The sequence below is a fragment of the Canis lupus genome, chromosome 31, assembly GCF_048164855.1.
Source record: "Canis lupus baileyi chromosome 31, mCanLup2.hap1, whole genome shotgun sequence".
NCBI classification, from domain to species: Eukaryota; Metazoa; Chordata; class Mammalia; order Carnivora; family Canidae; genus Canis; species Canis lupus.
The window spans coordinates 28170492-28183871 of record NC_132868.1 but is presented as its reverse complement, the minus strand read 5'-3'; the positions used below and the strand labels follow the sequence as shown (position 1 = coordinate 28183871).

General features: G+C 35.7%; 1 protein-coding gene across 3 annotated transcripts in view; it reads left to right on the top strand.

The window, feature by feature from the left end:
• Window positions 1–13380, top strand: part of KPNA4 (karyopherin subunit alpha 4) — a 62480-nt gene that overhangs the window by 31490 nt on the left and 17610 nt on the right. For all 3 annotated transcript variants that reach the window (XM_072807916.1, XM_072807915.1, XM_072807917.1), the window contains 4 exons: window positions 3828–3914; window positions 6271–6440; window positions 6530–6574; window positions 9576–9707. In XM_072807916.1, the coding sequence (XP_072664017.1) occupies window positions 3828–3914; window positions 6271–6440; window positions 6530–6574; window positions 9576–9707 (434 nt within the window). The remainder of the gene's footprint in view (window positions 1–3827; window positions 3915–6270; window positions 6441–6529; window positions 6575–9575; window positions 9708–13380) is intronic.

Here is a 13380-nt window from a genome sequence, read left to right as displayed (position 1 = left end):
AAGCATCTTTGCTGAAAGCATTTTCCCGTATAGCTAGTTGGTCATAAGGCAATTTTGCCATAAAAGATCTAAGAATAACTGGTTGGTAGTTCGTTGGTTTCATCACCTACTTGGCAGTTTGCTTTCATTTCTGCATTGACACAGTACTCCCAATTTTATATTAAATAAATCTTAGCCCTCATAATAGTCTATACAGTGGCACGGACTTTTGAACCCACATTTCTCATGGAACTTTGGAACATATGTCAGTAGACACATGATAATATGCTGAGAACAAAGAACAGTGTAGAAGACTTCACAGTGTAATACAAAGCTGTTACAAATATGCATCCTTAAAAAAAAAAACAAATATGCATCCTTGTATTTACAAACTGATACCTCTCTTAAGAAAGAAATTTTAGCAAAAAATGAAAGCACGATGCCAGATGAAGAGATGAATCAACAAGGAAAAAGAAAAGTATAATGTTAGGAAAGAAAAACTTTCAGGACAAGTGCTTAGGTACAGTTTGCAAAGTAAAATCAATTTACAAAAGTAAAATCAATTTACATACATTTTAAATTATATTCAGATGTTTTGTATTTTGTAATAAAGTCTTGTTAATTTTGTTAATCCATTTTTCATGTTTCAGTATGTCCTTTTCAGTGGATGTCCCTCATTTATTTTTGTTACTTTTATCTCTTATGGCATAATTGCCATATGGCTAATTAGTTATAGCATGAAAATGTTTGTGGCAAAGATGCTTTTGGTGAAGACACTGGGCACTGTTAAATTTTTCATTTTCTTCGGATAAATACCCAGAAGTGGAATTTCTGGACCCTATGTTTTTAGTTTCTGTATTAGTTTCTTCTACTTTTAGGTTTTTTTATTAGCCTCCGTACTGTTTTCCATAGTGGCTGCACCAATTTATATGCCACCAGCAGTGCACGAGGGTTCCCTTTTCTCCACATCCTGTCCAACACTTGTTATTTCTTGGCTTTTTGATTTTAGCCATTCTGACTGGTATGAGGTGATACCTCATTATGGTTTTGTTTTGCATTTCCCTGACGATTAGTGTTGTTGAGTATCTTGTCATATGTCTGTTGGTCATCTGTTGCCAGGGCTTTCAGCACTTTGAATATATCAGAGTGGTATTTTCTGGCCTGCAAACTTTATGCTGAAAAAAAATCTCTGATACAGGGGTTTTCTTGTATGCAACAGGTGGTTTTTCTATTGCCACTTTTAAGATACTCTCTTTAACTCTTGACATTTTAATTATAATGTGCCTTGGTATGGCTCTTTTTGCATTCATTTTATTTGGAACTTTCCTGACTTCCCAAATCTGGATATCTCTTTCCTTCCCCACCTTAAGAAAATTTTTAGCCATTATTTCTTCAAATAAGTTTTCTGTATCTTTCTCTCTCTTCTTCTGGGATCCCATTATGGGAATGTTGTTCCTTTTGATGTCTTGTTGGTCCTCTAAATTATCTTCACATTTTAAAATTATTTTTTTGTTTTGCTGCTCTGTTTTAAGTGAGTTCCACTGCCCTGTCTTCCAGGTCACTGATCCTTTCTTCTTTATCTTACCTGTTGTTGAATGTTTCTAATGTACCTTTCGGTTCAGTTACTGTGTTCTTCAGTTCTGGGACTTTTGTTTGGTACTTTCTTACATTTTCTGTTAGTTGAAATATTTTCTATGTTCATCCATTTTCTCCCCATATTGGGGAGAATCTTTATGACTTTTTTTTTTTTTTAACTCTATCAAGTAAATTATCTCCATTTCAGTAAGGTTGTTTACTGGTGTTTTATATTGTTCTATTCTTTAGTTACTTAACTTGACTTTCTGTGTTTTTATGTATTAGGTGAAACAACTACCTCTCCAGTCTTGAGCAATGATCACAGGAAGATAGCATGTGTTTCAGTCAGCTCTCTGTGCTATACTTTGGGGATGGTAGCTTGCTACAGATTGTTTCCCTCCCACTGATCCCAGAAATGCAAGACAGCCCCCCTGCCTTCAGCTACCAGTGCCAAGCATTTGAGGGGTGTCCCTTATGTGGACTTGGTGCTCCTGCCAGTTTTAGCAGGGCCACAGGGGCGTGCCAAATCAGGATGAACCATCCATCAGGTTTGGTGGAGTGGAGCTATAGCAGTGCACTTTCCAGTGCAGAGATGGTGCATGTATCACTAGCAAGATAGTGTGTAAAAAATGGCACTTGCCAGCACCTCTATCCCTGGAGAAGTTCTAGCACACCTTTATCCCTTAGGCAAATGCTTTAAGTTTAGCATCTCCTTTATATATGCTCTAAGCGGTAAGCTTAGAATCTCCTTTATAGGGCAGCCCGGGTGGCTCAGCGGTTTAGCACTGCCTTCAGCGCAGGGCCTGATCCTGGAGACCCGGGATCGAGTTCCACGTCAGGCTCCCTGCATGGAGCCTGCTTCTCCCTCTGCCTGTGTCTCTGCCTCTCTCTCTTTGTGTGTCTCCCATGAATAAATAAATCTTAAAAAAAAAAAATCTTCTTTATATATGTTCTAGGCACTTTTCAGCCTATGGCTTTTGTGCTGGATCCTGATGCATGTGGGCAAGTAATCTCTAAGAGCATAGTCCTAGTTTCCTACACCCCTTTGGGTCTCTTGGACATTAGCCCTGTTGGTTTTCAAAACTAGACATTTTGAGAGCTTATTCTGTAGTCCCAAGGGTTTGGGGTTTTGACTGGGGGCTCTGACTCCTCCTCAGGGATATGCCCCATATTTATGAAATCCCTCCTGCTTGTGGGTCACTGCTAGGTTGTGGGACCTGGCTTTGTTAGGACTGTAGTGTCTGTCTCTGCTGTCCGTCTTGTGTGACCTTTTTATCCTTTGTTGTGGAGGAACTATTCAGCTAGTTGTATAGAAAAGCATTTATTGTATATATAGCTTCAAATCAGTGTGTCCGTGGTAGAAGGTGAGGTCAGCCACCATCTTGAACTGCATCCTCCTTTTACTTTAAATTTCTTTTTTTTTTTTAATTTTTATTTATTTATGATAGTCACAGAGAGAGAGAGAGAGAGAGAGAGACATAGGCAGAGGGAGAAGCAGGCTCCATGCACTGGGAGCCCGATGTGGGATTCGATCCTGGGTCTCCAGGATCGCACCCTGGGCCAAAGGCAGGCGCCAAACCACTGCACCACCCAGGGATCCCTACTTTAAATTTCTATATTCAAAAGTTACTTCAACAATTGGAGTTGGAGTCCTTTTTTTTCCCTCTAAATTTGAGAATAATGCTTGAATCTATAAGGAATGAATGAATTAATCTATTTATTTATTTGCTTTTAGGAATTGATTTTTAATTCGGAATTTTATTCAGCTTTAATTGTGAATGACAATTGACCAGCTTGGGACACCTGGGTGGCTCAGTGGTTGAGTGTCTGCCTTTGGCTCAGGTTGTGATCCCAGGGTTCTGGGATCGAGTCCCACATTGGGCTCCCTGCAGGGACCCTGCTTCTCTCTGTGGGGACCCTGCCTGTGTTTCTGTCTCTCTCTCTGTGTGTGTCTCTCATGAATAAATAAATAACTTTAAAAATAATAAAATTTACCAGCTTGATTTGATATTTGTATGTTAAAATTGTCATTTTGATGCTGAATAAGTGGTTTGCTAATAAAAAATTTCCTGCTACTGTTTTTCTAGTGAAAATAAATAAATATATTTTTTAAATATATTTTTGATAGGTTTTTTAGGTTTCAGCAAAAAAAGATTGATTTTTGGTTTAGAGTGTGGTATCTTCAACCTTTTTTTTCCCCCAATATTATTGAGATGTAATTGACTTAGTCCTATCTTTAAAGTTAAATGCTAATTTATGTTTTCCTACTTCAGATGCTGTGCCACTTTTCCTGAGGCTTTTACATTCACCCCATCAAAATGTCTGTGAGCAAGCAGTATGGGCACTGGGAAATATCATAGGTTTGTATAAAACTTGTAATGCTAATCCAACAATTATTGTTATCATATACTGTATCATTTACATATATTATTTACTGTATAATAAAAATGACTAGTAGTTGAAAAGGAAAAATAGTTTGTCTTTTTCAGTACTGGTTTTTGTGAAATAATTTACAGAAATTATAGCTGTTTTAAGTATAAACCTGTAGTAAACAGAATGAACATTTTTGTTGCTTATGATACCATAATATCTTTTTGTATATAGTCAGCTCTTTTTTTTAGTATATAGTTAACTCTTTATAGTAATTTGAGTAATTATAAAATATATATGTGATATAGATCTCCTCTCCTTTCTTTATTATGTTGATGGGTCCATTTTATTCCCTAATACTCTCCATTGTCATAGAAACTAGTTAGAGAAAAGGAGGATACACATTGTAAAACCAACAATTTTTCTCCACAATGGCAATTCTAAAAAGAGTCTTAATTGAAAATTTTAATATCTTTTTGGATTTTAGTACAGTAAAATAGAGAATACTATCCATTATCATCATGAGGTCATCATCATCATACAGGAGGTGCTTGTAGCTTATAGACGGTGTCATTAAATGTTGAATACCATGTGATTACCCTACCTTTCAGGTTTTCTCTGATGCAATTGTAAGAAGAATAGTTAAAGACAATTCTGATATTTCAAGATTTTTTTTAAAGATTTTTTAATTTATTCATAGAGATGCAGAGAGAGAGAGAGAGAGAGGCAGAGACACAGGCAGAGGGAGAAGCAGGCTCCATGCAGAGAGCCTGACGTGGGACTCAATCCAGGGTCTCCAGGATCATGCCCTGGGCTGCAGGCGGCGCTAAACTGCTGTGGCACCGGGGCTGCCCTCAAGATGTTTTTAAACTAGAGATGGACTTTACCCAGACTCAAGAATTTGAAGAACTATCCTCCAGTGAATGGAGAATGGAAAAATCTGGAGTCTGAACTGTGTTATGTCCCTTGCTATTAAAATGTATTTTTGCCACAGATTATTGTTCTTGCATGGAAGTAGTCAATATTACACTCGTGTACCTCTTCTATATTACTCTCTAAGGGCCAAGATAGAATGCAGGGGATGATTAGTGTCCCACAGTTAAAAGAGTTTTTAAAATGGGAAAGTTTCTGTAAATTAAACTATTCTTCCTATATGGTATATTCCTACTAGCAATGCTATCTTTTGTGTATCCAGATTCCTTCACCCCTTTGCTTTTATACTAAATTTTAGATTTGTAACTCTTAATGCAGCATCTTGATCTTTGGTTTTAAACTAGTGACATTATAGAATAATTAGAATACATGGATGCCAAAAGAACAGGCATTTTGTCTCCAAATATTACAGTGCAAGGAAAAGAGGTTTCACTTAGAGAATGTAATACTTAACATGGCTTTAAAACTAGAAATTACAGTGATGTTATAGATACAGAAGTTATATTTGGCAGTTCTCTAAGGCAACAATTCTCAAACTTTAGCCTGTTTTCAGAATCATATAAAGAACCTGTTAAAACCCAGAATTTTGGATCAGTTTGTTTAATAGATCTGAGATAGGGCCCCAAAATTACTGTGGGAACCACTGCTCTAGGGATATTGGTTCATCCCCTCCTTTTTTGACACTTTTTTTTTTTTAAATTCTATTTTGGACCTAGTTTTTTAAAATGTGTAGTTAATACTTTTGGTACTCAGGGATCCCTGGGTGGCTCAGCGGTTTGGCACTTGCCTTCAGCCCAGGTTGTAATCCTGGAATCCTGGGATTGAGCCCCACATCAGGTTCCCTGCATGGAGCCTGCTTCTCTCTCTGCCTGTGTGTCTGTCTGTTTGTCTCTCTCTCTCTCTGTGTCTCTCATGAATAAATAAATAAAATCTTAAAAAAAAAAATACTTTGGTACTCTGATATTGGAGCACAAGTATAAATTCTACAAACATTTTTTTTTCTAGTAGTATTTCGGGGTGTGTGTGTGTGTGTGTGTGTGTGTGTGTTTTATTACATGAAAGTTGTTAAACTGAGAGTACCATTGAGAGAGAAAATAAAAGCAACAGTTTTCTGCCCACCAGGTACTCTGAAGGATCCTTAGGCTCCTAATTTTGAATGGCATAAAATCGTAGGTGAACAATTTATAAATATGGACATGGAATGATGTGCAAAAAAATCTTAGTACTTTATGTTGCTTCTCTTGGCTTAAAGACCTAAAATGAGAACTTGGTTATTGTTGTCTAAAACTTGTATATAAACCTAAGTAGTATATCTAGTTAAAATACAGAAAGCAGCCTATCGAACTCAGTGCTTTGTTTTCTGAATTGATTATTGTCAACGTATTTTATTGAATGAATCACTCCTTCCTACAGGTGATGGGCCACAGTGTAGAGATTATGTCATAAGTCTTGGAGTTGTGAAACCTTTACTTTCCTTCATAAGTCCGTCTATTCCTATAACATTCTTAAGAAATGTTACTTGGGTTATGGTCAACTTATGTCGCCACAAAGATCCACCACCCCCAATGGAAACCATTCAGGAGGTAAACAGGTGTTTCGTGTTTTGTTTTTTAACTATAAACTAGATACCATTATGTATATGTTTTCTGAATCTGTATATTTCTTTCTCCAGATTCTTCCAGCTCTTTGTGTCTTAATTCATCACACAGACGTAAATGTAAGTATTTTTTATGTGTATATATGTATGTCCTGGGCCACCCCTATGACACAGGGAAGAATATATTCTACTGAACATGATGTTCTGTGTACTCGATTAGATTTTTCCATTTCAAGAGTTTTAATAACATAGCTTGCTATTATTATATTTATTTTGTGTTTACCTGTATCATAAAATATAATTTACACTGAAGAAATCAAGCCTAACTATATTTTGGCCTGAATAATGTCATGTGGAGAGTTGGGGGAGTAAGAATTCATTTTGAAAGTTCTTAAAATTACCTCTGTGGTTGTGCATGTGTGAGAGAGAGAGAGAGAGAGAAAGAAAGAAAAAGAAAGAAAGAAAGAAAGAAAAGAAAAAAGAAAAGAAAGATAGATCAAAACTCATTTTGAAAGTTCCTACAGTTGCCAGTTAGTGATCTCTCTCACTAAGATTATATCTTTGACTGGTCAAGAGCTTTCTATGAAAGCTTATTTTGACGGTCTAGCCAGTGTTTGAGAGACTACATAGGCTTAATAGTATTTTCATTTTTTGAAAGATAAAAAGAAATATTTGTGCCTTTACGTATGGGTTTATATTTGTATGTATGCACCAATCCAAGTACATCAGTTACTCTTTAATTTCATTTTTACTATGTTTTTCCATCTACAGTGACTTTGATAGTGGTTTCACATGATATAGAGAGAACTCATAAATATCCAAACAAGAACAAAAAACTAGTGCAGACTAAATTTTAAACATAATACATATACCTTATTCATTCTCACCAACCCAAATGGCAAAGGGAAAAAGCACCTTAGGAAGTATGAATGAGGTGGGAAACTGACTGCTTATAAAACCAGCTTTGCCTTCAGTGTGTTAGAAAAGCAAGGAATATGTTGGGTAAAGGAAATCACAGGGATACAACATTGAGGAGCTCTGGTTCTTTGAAAACAGCTTAGTGTGATGAACAGTGTTTGATAAGTTGCTTCATTCCTTTTCAGTTTCTAGGGTAATTCCATTTTTCCAAGTTCTCTTTAAAGCATATGGAACAAATTAAAGTTAGAATTACACTACATCAAGCAGTGACATAGGGTATAAAATTCATTAGATGAACATGATCTTTGCTTTAAAGATAATTTTGTTTTAGATCCTGATAGTCTAGAATCTTTATATACATATATATAGCCATTTTGAGTTTGGCTCCTTAGTGCCAAGTTTGTTATTTCAAGTTACAAATTTTAATATTTTACTTTTAAAAGAGTTCCAAGGAAGATTAATCTCAAAGTTTATACCTCTACCAGAAAACCAGACATCTTGGTTGATCTTATTCAGAGATACACTGTGTTCTTTCCACCTATTTACCCCAATCCAGTTTAGATTTAGATAGCTCCATTTTTCTTGCTTTTAATAGATCTTGAATTTTTCAAGCCAGTCTCATTGTTCTTTAGTAGCATGTTTACTATATGTTTATTAAAAATACAGTCTTCTTATGTAAACACTTAGCAGCAAATTCTTAAATCAGACCATGAAAGAACTAAAAAAGTAAATAAAACTGCTTCCACAAACCATATATGAAACACTGAAATTACAAGTGTAGTTATAATCAGTAAATTTATTATAGAATATTAACTTCAATACAAGAAGTATATATGAGGTCAAGTCTTTTTAAATTGTGATTGTGATGTAAGCATATTCATGATGTTTAGTGTTGGGCCTTTTAAATAAGTTGTATCTGGATTTTATGTACATTCAGGGAGACAAGTAACTTGAAATTTTTTGCCTGTATCGACAAATTTTGGCATATGTTGGTACTCTGGAAAAAAGTCTTATGTTTGTAAGTTGAAATTTAGTTCTTTCACATATTTTGATACCATTTTATGTGTGTGAATTCTTTCATTTGGTGTCTTTTTACATTAAAAATAGCCAAAGAGCTTTCTCCAGTTTTTGAAAGGAACAACAGCAAAGTGTTGTTTTCTCCTTCCAAGAAATTCTCAGATGTTTTAAACATATCATTGGTTTAGGATTTAAACAATTTCAAACCTTTCTGACTTGTCTTTTGGCACATAGTTAATATTCCAGAAAAGCTTCAGAAGTAAAGTTCCAGGCACAATTATTATTCCTGTGTCTTTATCAATAACTCTGTTATTTATGCAGCAGTTTTACACAGTTGTCATACTTCCTTTTGGATATAACTTCTAATTAGGACTTAATACTAAAGAAAGATGAAACACAATGGCCTGCTGAACTTCACAATAAAGTTATTCAAAATTATAGTTTAGTTTTTAGTATTTAACTGCAGAGGGTTGGTGTTTTTTTTTTTTTTTTTACAAGTAGTTTTGGCAGATGCTGTAAATTATGCATTTTCTTTTTTTTACTAGAATGTTTTTGATTATAGATCACACAGATTGTCCTATGGTTGCTTGTAATGTCTTGATCTGCAGCTGTAAGACACTTCCACTATGAGAAGTTGCCTGCAGTTTTAATAAGGCAAAGCAAACTGGTTGGAAAAGATGAAAAGTACTATGCTCCTAATACTGAAATAACTGGCTTTAGACATATCTACATGACACCACTAGAAAACAACTTGAATATATACATCTAGCCCAGAGGTTCTGAGTCACTCCATATGCTGAATACACATGGGCTTATGTATTTACTTCAGTGTCTTTGGACATATGTCTTGGTATGACCATTTGGGAAAGAATGTCTTTTTCTCCTATTTCATGTGTGGTGTAGTGTCTATCTTAGTGAATTAAGACTAGATACTAAAAAAAAGAAGAAAAAAGGATATTAACCTGTGCTCGGGATCATAATTAACCAAATCATCCTCAGTATGGCTAAAGGATGCACATACTTCATTCAGACATTCATAGATAGATGATGATGTTTAATATAATAGAGACGATTAAGATTTCAGTGAATTGAGATGAGACAAAAAAGGAAAAACTGTAGTGGAATAATCATAGGTTAGTCTGTATGGTTAAGAATTATTAAAGTGAATTTTCATTTTATCCATTAGATATTGGTAGATACAGTCTGGGCCCTCTCTTACCTTACTGATGCTGGCAATGAACAGATACAGATGGTAATAGACTCTGGAATAGTCCCTCACTTGGTTCCTCTGCTCAGCCACCAGGAAGTTAAAGTTCAGGTGAGTTTGTTGTTGATAATGATACGAGGTATTTTGTTTATCACTAATTTGCTTTAAGCATGGCATTCAAAAATGGACAATTTCATTAGTTCAAAGTATATTTCTAGCCTAATATCACATCTTTTTTTAAATATTTTTTTCTTTATTGATGTACATTTGACACACAACATAATGATTCAGCTTCTCTATAAGTTGTACTATGTTCACCACAATATAATGCTATTACAATACCACTGATTATATTCCCTATGCTATACTGTGTATCCCATGACTTACTCATCAAATTACTGGAAGTCTGTGTCTCTTGACCCCTTTCACCCATTTTCCCCATCCCTCCACGTCCCTCCTCTCTGGCAACCATCAATTTGTTGCCTATATTGATGGATCTCTTTCTGCTTTTTGTTTGTTCATTTTGTTTTTTAGATTCTGCATATGAGTGAAATCATATGGTATTTGTCTTTCTTTGACTTACTTCACTTAGCATAATACTCTTTAGGTCCGTCCATGTGGTTGTACATGGCAAGATCTCTTTCTCTTTATGACACACACACCATGCTTTTATCCATTCATCTATCAGTGGACACTTGGGTTTTTCATACCACAGCTATTATAAGTAATGCTACAGTAAACATAGGGACACATATACCTTTTTGAAATAAAAACATACCTTTGTTGAAAAGAGTGAGATATTATATACCCATTTTAAAGATGGAGAAGAAAATGAAGTAAGATCACTACCGGTCAATAAGAACCATTCTCCCTCCCCCTCTCTTTCCCCATACCTCACCAAAATCCCATCCCAAGGCATCTCCTTTTTAAGTTATTGACTTCTAAGGTAGACCTAGGAAATTCATATGGTAACTTGAGTGTCATCTGAAACAAGTACTGATTTTTTTTTCTCTTCTTATTTTTCTTCATTTTTCCTACTCTTCTCCCCCCCATCCCCCGCCCCTTTTTTTAGCTCTCCATGCTGCACCACACAAGCTTAGTTAATGCTTAGTTTCATTGGCACTGTGATAAAGGCTTTATACTGAAATATGCTGCTTAGGGCCTTCCTAAATTGTTTCCTTTTAGTTATTTAAAATCTTTTTTTTTTTTAATGGAGCAACTGGGTGGCTCCATTAAGCATCTGACTTCAGCTCAGGTCAAGATCTTGGAGTCCTGGGATCTAGCCTCAAGGTGGGCTCAGTGGGGAGTGCTTGTCCCTCTACCTCCCCTCTCTGCTCCTCCTGCCACACTCTCAAATAAATAATTTCTTTTATAAGTAAATAAAATCTTGCTAAAACTTTGTTTTATCCTTCTATTATTTTTAAATCCTTCCACATAAATATTTATCCCAAACTTCCATCTAGATAGAGTCAAAAAAAGAGGTTGAAAAGTTCACACAAATATTAGAAGCAGTAACTGTCAACTGTGGTGATAAAGGGAGATACAGCATGTTCTTTCTATCCTTCTGAGGTAAATAGTATGCTTTAACCATATGATGGCTTATAGTCTATTCAATAATAGCTTAAGGAAAACTGTTCATCTGATTCGCTATTAACCCTGGTGGATATTAAAATCAACTGTGAAGCTTAAAGAAAAAAAAAATTTCCATTGCTTGATCCCTAGAGATTCTGTTTTAGTAAATCTGGGATATTTCCTAGAAACCTGAGCATTAAAAAGCTCTTCAGATGATACTCATGTGCAGTTAGAATGGAGAACACAAACCTTAAAATTTAAGGCAATTTAAGGAAGGAGGGAACACTTAGCTGAATTCACAAATAGAATAATTTGCCATGTAGAGGTATTTGACTAGGGGCACCTAGCTAGTTTAGTCAGAGAAGCACACAACTCTTGATCTCAGGATAGTAAGTTTGAGCCCCATGTTTTATGTAGAGATTACTTAAAAAAAAAACTTTTTTAAAATAAAATAATTCATACTAGATATTTATCCGTAAGTTTGCATTTCTTCTTTTTTTTTAAAGATTTTATTTACTTATTCATGGGAGACACACAGAGGCAGAAACACAGGCAGAGGGAGAAAGAAGCGGGCTCCGTGCAGGAAGCCTGACATGGGACTCGATCCTGGGTCTCCAGGATCAGGCCCTGGGCTGAAGGCGGCGCTAAACCGCCGAGCCACCCAGGCTGCCCAAGTTTGCATTTCCTAAGTGTAGTATTTATGTCTTGGTATGGGTATATGGTTTTTTGTTTTGTTTTTTTCAGAATGCATCTTTAGTTTTAACATTGGACTTCATTCAGAAATAGGGCTGGAATTTTTCTTTAGCAGCTCTCAATACTTTGTACTTTACATGATAACTAATAGAGGTTTTTAAATTTTTTTCAACTTTGACTCCATAATTTAGGAGAAGAAAATAGTTGTAATGAACTTCCATGTAGGTTTCCTCTATATCCCTACTCATTCCCTCCCCACAAATTATTTTGACACATCCCAGATAGCATATAATTTCATCCAGCTTCTCTTAAAAAATACTCTGTTTTCACATAATCACAGTACAGTTAGAATATTTTTTTAATCTTAATATTAAAATCCAGTCAGTATCCAAATTTTACTGGTTGATTCATATATTGACCAAATCAGTTTCCAAACAAGATTGACACATATATTTGGTAGCTTTATTTATATGTTTCTGTTACTCTACAATTTTCTTTTTTCTTTTAAATTTACTTGTTAAAGAAGCTGGATCACTATAAAACATTTTTAAAAGAAATTAAAGAAGACCTAAATAAATGGAAAAACATCAATGTTCATAGATTAGAAGGCAGTGTTGTTAGGGTGGCAGTGCTCCTCAAATTTACCTACAGATTAAATGCAATTCCTGTTGGGGTGCATGGGTGGCTCAGTTCGGTAAGCATCTGTCTTTGGCTCAGGTCATAATCCAGGGTTCTGGGATGGAACTAGAGCTGAGCTTCCTGCTCAGTGGGGAACCTACTTCTTCTCCCTCTGCCCCTCCCCGTGCTCATATGCTTGCTTCTCTCTCTCTCTCTCTCTCTCTCTCTCTCTCAAATCAAAATCTTTAAGTGCAATTCCTGTTAAAATCCCAGTTTCTTTTTAGTAGGAACTTAAGCTAATCTTAAAATCCATATGGAAATACAAGGGTCCGAGAAATAGCCAAAACAAGCTTAAAAAGAAAAAAGTTTGGGGACTTCGCTTTCAAAACATAACTGCAAAGCTAAGCGTGAACAAGACTGTGATACTGGCATAAGAGTAGATATATAAATCAGTGAAATACAATCAAGAGTCCAGATATAAACCATATATTTATGATCAATTTATTTTCAACAAAGGTGCTAAGAAAATTCATTTAACAAAAAATAGTCTGAATTTTCAACAAATGGTGATTCAACAAATGGAGCTGAGACTATTGAATATCAACATGTGAACAAATGAAATTAGACTCCTATATATAAAAATTAGCTCAGAATAGATAAGATACCTAAATATAAGAACTAAAAGTGTAGGGCAGCCCAGGTGGCTCAGCGGTTTAGCTTCAGCCCAAGGCCTGATCCTGGAGACCCCAGATCGAGTCCCACATCGGGCTTCCTATGTGGAGCCTGCTTCTCCCTCTGCCTGTGTGTCTGCCTGCCTCCCTCCCTCCCCCTCTCTCTCCCTCTCCCTCTCCCTCTCTCTCTCTCTCTGTATCTCATGAATAAATAAATAAAAATCTTAAAA